The sequence below is a fragment of the Gekko japonicus genome, unplaced genomic scaffold (genome assembly GCF_001447785.1).
Source record: "Gekko japonicus isolate JY-2015 unplaced genomic scaffold, Gekko_japonicus_V1.1 scaffold445, whole genome shotgun sequence".
Classification (NCBI taxonomy): domain Eukaryota; kingdom Metazoa; phylum Chordata; class Lepidosauria; order Squamata; family Gekkonidae; genus Gekko; species Gekko japonicus.
The window spans coordinates 118,947-130,083 of NW_015169184.1; the positions used below are offsets into that span (position 1 = coordinate 118,947).

Sequence of the window (11,137 nt, forward strand, 5' to 3'; positions counted from 1 at the left end):
TACAGCTGTCTTCTAGAATTCTGTAACCAGAGAGAACCAAACCAAACATTCCATAGAAAGTAAGTTCTGCAGCGTTTCAGAATGCAGATAGAAAGACTGATATTTTTGAATGCTCCCTCACATTAGAGAGGAAGGTTTAGTGTAGCTCTCTTCCCAGTTTACTACAGTGTAGAGACTGCATCATTGTTGGTAGTGGGAGGGAAAACATTCCAAAACATGACCTGTGCCTTAGATTGGGGCAGTCCAGTCCAGAATGCTACCATTTGGTATTCTGTGAAACAGGCAGAAGACTGAGATCTAAGAACTGGTTCTGAACTATGCAGCAAGTGGGATAGGTAAAACATAGGCACCCCCACCGATCTGATTTTTTTGCTGATTCAAACACTGACTGGTAAACTGACCTGTTGTTGAGGTCCACATGTTCTTAGAAACTCACAGATCCTACACTGCGTAATACTTGAGAGTCATAGTATGTACCATAAAGCAGAAGCAGGGAATCAAATGAGTTATTCACCTGAGCTCTGTTTACCCAGCTTATACACATCTGCATTGGCTGTCAGAAGTATTAAAGATTGTGATGAACGTTAGCGCAATATCATTAGCACTCCAGTTTCAGACTCCTCATCTGACAGAGCCAGACTAATCAAAATGCCATCCATTTGCTGCACGCACAAGTTCAATAACCCCATTAAACTGCTTTTAGCTTGTATTTTATTGCCTCTCAGGGAAAAAACAAAACAAAACAGAAAAAGGCTTGAGCGTATAAAAGCCTGGCTTGAACTGAAACATCAATGAGTGTGACATGGCTGCTGCTGAAGAAGAATATATATAATTTGTAATAATCTCCCATGGAGCATCACAGCTTCTCCTCTGCCACTGGTGTGGATTCTTGACACGTAATCTGGCCAGCCTAACACATGAGCCAATGACATCTTTTATAGCTGCAGCTTGTGAGCTCTAGTACAGAACCCAGTTAGTGGCAACTATGCCACACTGGAATACCTATCCAGTAATGAGTTGAGAGATGTAAAACACATAAATGTACATGTGGAAGCACTGTGATTCTGATTGTTGGGGAGAGTTATATGATTGTAGTTTGCTTCAGAAGTTCAAGAAAATGTTAGATAGGCACCTGACTTCGGTTAGTCTTTCCTAGTCTGAAACAGGAGAACTGGCTTATATGAGTTACTGGATCCTTTCTACTCATGTAGTCCTGTATCATCTAGAGCATGATAGGTAAAAACAATTAATTACTTAAATGTAAATTTCAATTAAATTAAATATTCAAGGGAGGACGGAAGATTTCAGAATCTGAAAGAGGCCAGGAAAAATTTCAGATAATAGTGTAATGACCTTAGTAATATGACCTAATGTATTTATTCAAGAGAAATAAGTTGTGGTGGGTGGCTTTAGTTACCATCTGCAACTCTTTGCAAGATCAGGGATTCTGACAGCCAACTGAAACCAGTATTACCGTGTTTCCCCGAAAATAAGACACGGTCTTATATTTATTTTTTTCTCAAGAAGACACACTAGGGCTTATACCACAAATGCATAGAAATCCTGCTAGGGCTTATTTTGGGGGTAGGTCTTATTTTCGGTGAAACAGGGTAGGGAGTTCATAAAGCTGTGTACAATGGATTTTATTTTGTGTGAGTAGGTATTCTGGTGAGGCAGGAGCTAGGATAGTGGGCTGGATTTCCTTGGCTGAGACTGGGTGACTGAGAATCCTCCAGTCCCTTCCTTCAGAATTTCTCCAGGGAGGAATACATTGTCCATCTTTCTTCATCTTACCCTCACAACAACATTGTAAAGTAGGTTAGGCTTAGAGTGAGTGGCTGAAGATTGCCCAGCAATCTTCATGACAGAGGAAATTTGGACCTGGATCTCTCAGATCCTAATCTAACACTCTGGTTACTAAACCACACTGCCTTTCTTTCCCCATCTTCTCCATATACTATTTATATATTTTACATATATGATATTAGGGACGTGTGCCCCCCCCCCCATCTGCAGATAGCTAAATCAGTGGACTGGGACCACACAAAGGCTAAAGAGATTTTTCTGCAAACTTGGGGCACTTCCCAGGTTTGCAGAAAAACCTGAAAATTAAAAGAAAATACACGGGGTGGGTGGGGGTGGGTTTAATCCCCTGAAAAGTGTGCAGAGAATGCACTTACGTTCGGTGGTGGCGGCACCAGGGGGTCGCACTGGGCCAAGCAGTGGTGACAGCTGTGCAGCCCAGGGCCTTGCAATGGCTCTGACAGCTGCTACACAGCCTGGGGCTCTGTGTTGGGCAGAGTGGTGGCTGCATAGCCCTGGGCATGCTGCTGCTGGTGGGCCAGCCCAGGTGTTGCACCTGGCCTTCAGGTGGCAGAGACACAGGCCTGAAAGTCGCACTGGGTGCAGGCCTGGCAAGAAAGTGTGTGTGTGTGTGTGTGGGGTGAGTGAATCCCCTCTGTGAGTATTGTGAGCCTACACTTGTCTTATTTTCTAATAACGAAGTTGGCCACTCTTTGGATACTTAAATCTAGTGACTGGAGCTGTGAATGGGCAAGCCAGATCTTTCTACAAACCTGAAAAAGGCCCTAAGTTTGCAGAAAAATGTGAAATCTAAAAAAAACCCCACCAACGTTGGTAGCAAAAAAATCCAAAGGTGATAAAAGGAGCGCCTGTATCTTTAAGCAACAGATTCCCTCAGAGGCAAGGCAACCACAAGTATTCCAGGCTGGGTTCTGTCAGTAAAATGTGTGTGTTTGTGTGTGTGTGTGTGGGGGGGAGGCAGGGCCTTTTCAAGGCCTATTTTGGTTGAGGAACTTTGCGGCGGTCTCTCTGCCCTGCTGGTTGCAGGTGTCAAAGGTCACCCTGCAGGTCAGCTCCGTTGGTTTGGGTGCATAGTAATTTTGCACCGCAGTGACGATCTGGGAGTCTGAGGAGGACAGGGTTTGGGGAGGGGACAGGCCTCAGCTGGATATAATGCTATAGAGTTCACCCTCCAAACTAGCCATATTTTCCTGGGAGACAGATCTCTGTCATTTGGAGTTCAGCTATAATTCTGCAAGATCTCCAGGTCCCACCTTGAGGTTGGCAATCCTATGCCTGGAAGCAACCTCTGGGTGACTTCATATCACCCAACTTGCATAACTAGGCCTGGCTGCCTGCTACTGTTCTAGTTTGGTGTAGTGGTTAAGTGTGCGGACACGTTGGAGCGGATGGGAGGGAAGCGGCCTCGTCGGCTGGATCGCTCTTCGGATCACTGCTGCTTTGCGTTCTCTCGGTCCCTTGCGACAGCCCGGCTCAGTTGCGGCTGAATCCCATCCTCGTCGCCACTATTGTGTAATGGGTTGCCGCATGGATGGACAGACAATGACGTAGTGCATGGCACGCTTTATTAGAACACAACAAAGACCAGGAACAACAGCCGGCAGGCCAACTATATACACAACCAGGGGACACACCCCTGGGTCCCATTGGCGGGATGAAGGACAGTAAAAGAGGCATGTTGTTGTATAGGCATAGGGGCCAGCTGCACAGATGGCTTCAAAACAGGATTCAGCAAATTCACAGACCAACAATGACTATCAGTCCAAGCTATGAAAGCCAATGTGGCATAGCAGTCTGAGTTCCATAGTAGGGTCTGGGCAGAAGAGGAGGAGGAGAAGGAGAAGATTTATTTCCCACCCTTCACTTGGAGTCTCAGAGCAGTTACAATCTCCTTTCCCTTCCTCTCCCCACAACGGACACCCTGTAAGGTAGGTGGGGCTGAGAGACTTCTAAGAGAACTGTGACTGATCCAAGGTCACCCAGCAGGCTCCATGTGGAGGAGTGGTGAGTTAAACCCAGTTCTCCAGATTAGAGTCTGCCACTCTTACCCACCACACCAAACTGGAGACTGAGGTTCAAATCCCCATCTTGCTGTGGAAGCTCATTGAGTGATTTTGCACCAGCCACATACCTTCAGACCACTGAGTTGTTGTGCAGATGAAAAAGGTGGAGAGAATAATGTATGATGATTTGGTTTCCACTGTGGAGAAAGACCATGGTTTCCCATGGTGGAGGCTGCAGGAAAGCTGAAGACAAAGGAGCAAATAACAGCAGGTTGGCTGTTAGGTAGGAAGGAGATAGGGTTGTCAACTCCAGGTTGGGAGATTCCTGCAGATTTGAAGGGTGGAGCCTGGAAAGGGTGGGGTTTGAGGAGGGCAGGGACCTCAGACAGGTATAATGCCATAGACTCTACCCTCCAAAGCAGCCATTTCTTACAGGGAAATTAGTATTGCCAGCCTTTAGGTGAGGGCTTGAGATCACTCAGAATTACAACTGATCTCTAGATAACAGAGATCAGTTCCCCTGGAGAAAATAGCAGCTTTGAAGGGTGGAATCTATGGCATTACACCCTGTTGAGGTTGCTTCCCTCCCCAAACCTCATCCTTCCAAGGCTCCACCCCCAAATCTCCATGAATGTCCCAACCTGGAACTGGCAAACATAATGGGAACGGATGTCCATAGTTAGGAGAGCCATTATGGTTCCTGGAGAGCTGCCGCCACCACTGCTGCTGTGGGTGGCTGGGAGAGCATGGGGCAGAAAGAGGGAGGAAGCGAAAGGCATGGAGGAGAGAGAGAGTAAGAAAACGGGTGGCAGAAGGGAGAAAGAGTAAGAGAAGTAGGGGGAGAGGGAAGGAAGCAAATGTGTGAGGAATGGGATAGCCACTCCTGCACGTTTCTTGTGGTTCCTCACTTACGTATTTACTATTAGCAACATGTGGCCCCTCTTTGTGGATATCTAAATCCATGGATTGTGGCCACATGGACACTAAAGAATTTTTTCTGCAAACACGAGGGACCCCCTAGGTTTGCAGAAAAATCTTCACAAAAATACATCTCGGGGGGGGGGGATATGCTCTCAAAAGTAAAGCAGTGTTCTCTGCACGAGCACAAAGAATGCACCTAACTCCAGCAGTTGGAGGAGGCTTGGAGCTACGCTGGGTCAAGTAGCAACAGTGCACCCTGGGGATGCAGCCCAGAAGCCATGCTGGGCCTGGCAGTGGCAGTGCAGCCCAAGGAGAGTATGGGTGCTGGGCCTGACAGAGGCTATGCTGGGCCAAGTGGCAGCAGCAGTGCAGTCCAGGGCTCCATGCTGGACTGGCCTGAGAGCTGCGTTGGGCTCAGTGGCAGCACAGCCAAGGGAGAGCACAGGGGCTGTGCTGGGTCTGGCAGTGGCTGCTGAAAAGCCCAGGGCTCCATGCTGGGCCTGGCGATGGCTGTCAGAGAGCATGGAAGCCACGCTATGCTCAGCGCGGGGGAGAAGTGATTCTGCCCCCATGAGGCTTGTGAGCCCCTACTAATAGTGATGTATGGCCCCCATCTGTGGATACCTAAATCTGCGGATCAGGATGACACAGACACTAAACAGAGTTTTCTTCAAACTTGGGGGAATCCCCTGGTTTGCAGAAAAACCCCAATTCAAAATTCGCTGCTTGGAGTTCAGGGAAGGCAAGCGGCTGCCCCTTTCCCTCCCCCGTCTCCTGCTGCCCCACAAAATTTCTCCATGCCCCACCTCCCCAAAATTTCTGGCTACGGGGCTGCTACAGGGGGGTTTAAATCCCCCCCAAATACATTTGCACACTCTTACCGGATCAAAACAGAGACACTCCAGCCTAGTCCGGCAGTGAATGCCAGCAGCAGCTCTGGGCCCATCCTCAGTATCAAAGGACGCAGCAGCCATATTGGGCCCAGCTGCAGAGTGGAGAAGGATGCCGGCAGCCACGCCAGGCCCGGCTGCAGCAGATGCCAGGCTCATTAGTAGGTGGTGGGGCCTGGAGCCATGCCAGGTTTGGTGCTGGGTGGATATGGGATTCCACCCATGAGTTCCCCCCATTGAGCCATAAGAAATCAGGTAGCAATGGGGGAGGGATTCCCCCGTGAGCATCACAGGTCCCCACTTGTCCTCATATTTACTTCCACTTTTTGCACGGAGAGCCTATTTTCCTCCCCTTCCTTTCTGCTACCAGTGAAGCTGCTTGTTGTGATAAAGCCACATGAAGTGAATGCCTCCTTAACGAAGATGGATGGAGCTGCGCTATGCACTGAGAATCCTGTTACCGTATACACTGCGACTACTATTCAGACTGTTCAAAGGGCAGCTGGAGCTTGGCTCTTGCTCCCTTTGCCAGCCTCCTTACTAGCACCATCTCCTCTCTAGCCTTCCATGGACTTTAGAACACCAAAGGTGCTTGGAGAAATGGCTTGAAGGGAGGGTGAAGGATAAACAGACTCAAGATGGAAAGAGGGCCAGGGAAAGGGGAAGGAAAAAATGTGAAAAGTGATGAGAGGATGGATAGAAAGAGAAAGGTCAAAGTCAAGATGAGAATTAGAAATGAGATAAAAAAAGGACGGCGGAAGGGGTCAGAAGTGGAGCAGAGGGAAAGCAAGTACATGCCATGCCAGGTAACATCGGCAGGGGTCATGGTGGGCACCACATTGTGGATTGCTGTTTCGTTGAATTTGATGGTCATGATGACCAGCTGACAAACAAAGCACTGTCATTTCTTCGTGTGTGAGAGTGCCAACGATTCACTAAACTCACCAACTTGCGGATTTCACATTCTAAATTCTGAATACAGTCCAGTTTTCTTTTGCGACAGCGCTGAGCTGCAATCCGGTTTTTACTGCGCCGCCGGACATCATGGATAAATTCCAATTGCTCTGAGGTTAATTTGTGCATCTTTATCATCATCTGGAAATCGTTCCTTGGAAGATCTGTGATTTGATCGACAGGAAATGGAAGTTTCACCTGAAAAACACAACAGAAATCAAAATGTAGCTTGCTTTATTCTCTAACAGGCTGCTAAGGACAGCACACTTTCAGTCTGAACAACAGAAGAGCAATCATTTCATCAGTGTGCTGTTCTGATGCAAAAGACAAATTCAGTAGCAGGAGTGATAGAAAAGGCAATGCAAATAAATTTCCCAGTGTCATGATACTACATAGTCATGTAACTTAATCACATTTAAACACCACGTATCGTTCTGCTTGCTTCATGTTAAAAAAAGGTTCACAATACAACTGGAAAAGGTAAAGAGCAACTAAGATAATTAGCACACTACAGCACATAATCTAAAGAAGGTACCATGATAGAGGCTTATAAAATTGTGAACGATGTAGAAAAGAGAACCCCCCCCCTTAGAATTTTGGGGGTCATCCAAAAGAGTTGACTGACAGCAGCAAGTTCAGGACAGAGAAAAGGAAGCAGTTATTGAAACAGTGTGTCATTAACTTATGGCATTTGCTTTCATAAAACTATGGTAATGGTTATTGGCTTACATAATTTAAAAAATGAAATGCACTAATTCACAGAGAATAGGTCTTTTGATGGAGATTAGCCACAAAAACAAAATGAAACTTCTGTGTGTGGAGGCAATGTACCTCTAAGCAGGAAATGGGCCATCATCCTCATTTTATTTTTCCAGTGAAATGGCTCTCCAATGTTCTCTACTTCTTCTCAGGATGCAAGTGCTCTAATCTAACACAGAGAGCAGTTCAGAAGCCTTCACAGAATTTTACACCAAATGCTGGTGTGACGGACTGCACTTTTAAGAAGCTTAGAAGTGCTGTACAAACAGCTGAAGGACTGTGAAGGGTTAATTCTTCACAAAAACAGGGAGCCTTGAGTGACAGGCTATTCTAATAGATCTGATTGGTTAGTATCACCTGAGCAGAGAAGGACTTCTGAACTGGATGCCGAGGAGAATTCAGTCTGATTTCAGCCCTAGCTGAGAAGAGTCAAGTGCTGACAGTTTATGAAATCAGCCCTGACTGAGAGCATTTAACACAGACAGGAGAACTGGGGGGAAATTGGCAAGGACAAGTGTTTAGTTAGACAGAGACTCCCATTCGGGCCAAGGAAAGGGGAAAGATCTTCTAGTAAGAGAAGAAAATTCTGTACCCAGTCAAACTGGGAGTTAGCTCTGAAGAGTGCAGAGATCCCTAGTCTGGTGTGGTTAGAAACTGCCTTTAGAGGCAGTTAAAAACTCAAGATGAGAACTGGTGTTTCAAAGGTTTGGGTACTGGAAAGAGCAGCAGCCTTCTGGAAATCAAAAGAGTTAGAGAAGACTCAAAGGAAGTGTACTGAAGTGTTGAGGGAAACACTGGAACAAAAGCCTCTCAACAAAAAGATTTAAGTCACTGTGAAAAGCTTAAGAAACTCTCAGCCTGAAACATAAGAACTAAAGTCTGTGCATGTACTGGTTTTACCTCAGAAATTTCAGCCTCTGTTTTTACCTGACCTTTCCCCTCTATGTTAAAATATTTTGTTATTTTTTAATTTCACAATGCCTCGCCATTTAAGTTGTTTAAGTTAAACCGAGCTCCTGAAAGGTTTTCTTTGATTTGTGTAAGTATGCATGTTGACCAAAATGTGGCAGCAGGTTCCTGGGCTGAGCCAACAGCCAAAATATCATACTGTGACAGGGTGGGACAGCCAGAGTTCTTCAGCAAAGAAGAAAACACATAACTAGAGCAGTTCTGTCAGTAAAGGGAAAGAAAAATGGAGTGAAAATCTTGCCTCTGAGGGAGGGAAGTGGACGGGGCCATCATGGCTGGCAAAACCAGGTCTTAAGTTCATGATCTGAAAACGTTGCTTTTTTCATCCTTATTTATTTTGTAACTTCTGGGCTAATCAAGAGTTCTGGTGAGCTCTAAAGCTTGCACAATGTGGTGGATCCAACCATCCTCCAAGCAGCCTTCCTCCAATGGAAGACCTACTTAGATTGGAGGAAGACTTCAAGCTTGCGCCAAAGACAAAGGTGGGTATAAATACTTCAGTAAATAAATATATTTTGCTCAGTGGAGTGTTAGGATAGGGGTAGGATCCATGTGAATGTTTTGTATCATTTTGGTTAGTCCAAATAAAAGGTATTACATGGATTTTTTTGGTACGCCCATATGTCTGTTACAACTTTTCCCCTCCTCATTCTCTACTTGAGAGTTTTCAGAGGTATCTGGTAGGTTATTATTACAGATAATATGCTCAACTAAATGGATCTTGGGTTAATTCAGCAATGAAGTTCACATGGTCTGATGTCATACCACAATGACCCTATTAGGCTGTAAGATCTTTTTGGCTAGTGAATCCATTATGCCAACTCTGGGGTGTATCATGAAAGGATTTCTTTGATTGTGTAAGTATGCACATTGGCCAAAAGGTGGCAGCAGATACTAACAGGATAGCCCAGATAGTTTAACCATTGGCAAAGCCTTTATGTCCTCCTGCCAGGACAGGTTATTGAGGAAAAACTCCTTTGATGGAATGCAGGCTTTAATAACGTGGACATGTACCTATCACATATGTAACAATACAGGACATCAGAGTAAGGACAGCTCTAGAAGCTGATACAAATCTTTTTGCTTTAATGTAGAAAATTAAAGAACCCATATACATTTGCATTCACCACTAAATGGGCATAAACCGGGAAAATTGAGGTTTGTCCCGGTTTGTGGGGTCTCATGAACACCACATTTGCAGCAAATCTCCAGCTGACTCTCCTCTAACTGCCCTCCATGTCCGGTGAGGATTGAATTTATAGCAGCCCCCCAAAGCAGGTGCCCCCAGGACAGTGCTCTCTGGGGAAATCACAGCCACAGGTCCAGAGTATGTCAAGCATCCCCCCCCCCACAAGCTAGAGGCATAAAACTCTCAGAGGACCTCCCCGGAAAGCCCCTCTACCTGCCCTCCAAGTAGTGTGCAGATTGGCTTGGGGGGGGGGTTGAGTAGCAGCCCCCCAAAGCAGGTGCCGCCAGAAAAGTGCTCACTGGGGAAATCACAGCAGCCAGAGGTTCAGGAGTGTGTCGATTTGAATGGACCCTCTGCAAGCTAGAGGCATCAAACTTGCAGTGGACTTCCTTGGGGTGCCTCTCTACAAAACGGGGGGATATCTAGCATCTGAGGGGGGTGGTAAGTTGAAAACCAAGTTGATGGGCAGGTACAGCAAGGACAGCTGATGATGCCAAGCAGGTGCCTAGAGGCACAGAAGTTGAGGATCTTAGGGTCCAAAGTGCAGAAGGAGGGAGGTCTACCGCAGGAGGGGGTGGCAAGCTGGAAAACCAAGTCTATGGGCAGGTACAACAAGGACAGCTGGTGATCCCAAGTCCATCCCCCCATTGCTTTAACAATTAATTGATTGGTACCAGTGTGTCTGGCTCATGAACTGCTGCTGAAAACCCAATGAACCTCTGTGAACAACATGGCAGTTCGTGGGTGACGGAATCTCATGAACCAAGGCCATACAAATCACAAACTGGCCATGTTCATGATGAAATTAGGTTTGTGCCCATCCCTATTCACCACCACACATTTTCTTTACACAATGTATCAGTAATTACTGTGTTATACTCCTTTTGTACAGTGACATCATATTTATATACCTCACTAAACCACAGTCATATGAACCTTGAAAAAGAAATTAATGGTATCTTTTCACACATTCTGCACGGCAGACTTCACCCTCATGCCTCATCCAAAGATGGCAGAGCATCAAAATTAATCACACCACAGGTCAGCTTACTGTGGCATGTGAGGAAAAAGCTGCCAGAGACAACAGTGCTTTGCTTACATACACAGAGGCTGACCTTCGACATGATGATGTGGACTATTATGTTTACAGTCTAGTGAGGAGTGATATGAAAAACATTTGATTTCCTTGACATACACTTTGGACCATAAGCATAACACCCATGTGGTGATTCTTTGAAGGGTTCCATGGGACTCCCATGGCCAACACATGTATTTTCACCGAAAATAAGACACGGTCTTATATTTATTTTTTCTCAAGAAGACACACTAGGGCTTATACCACAAATGCATAGAAATCCTGGTAGGGCTTATTTTCGGGGTAGGTCTTATTTTCGGGGAAACAGGGTAGCTGCCTTACACCTATTCACATCTTCATCCACCCAGCTCAGTATTGGTCACTCTGACTGGGAGCAGAGCTCTGGAGCCTCAGGGAGAGAAAGAACTTGATATCCTTTTAACTGGAAATGTCCAGGGGTTGAACATGAGAGCTTCTGTTCTACCAGCAATCCAGGATTCCCTACTGAAGCTGAGTAAACTGCCTATGATGTCACTCATAAGGACAAACTATT

The 11,137-nt window shown here is 46.0% G+C and overlaps 1 protein-coding gene across 1 annotated transcript in view; it reads right to left on the reverse strand.

The window, feature by feature from the left end:
* BACH2 (BTB and CNC homology 1, basic leucine zipper transcription factor 2) overlaps window positions 1–11,137 on the reverse strand; it is a 213,983-nt gene that overhangs the window by 991 nt on the left and 201,855 nt on the right. Inside the window, exon 5 of the mRNA XM_015416168.1 lies at window positions 6,584–6,790. Within this exon, the coding sequence (XP_015271654.1) occupies window positions 6,584–6,790 (207 nt within the window). The remainder of the gene's footprint in view (window positions 1–6,583; window positions 6,791–11,137) is intronic.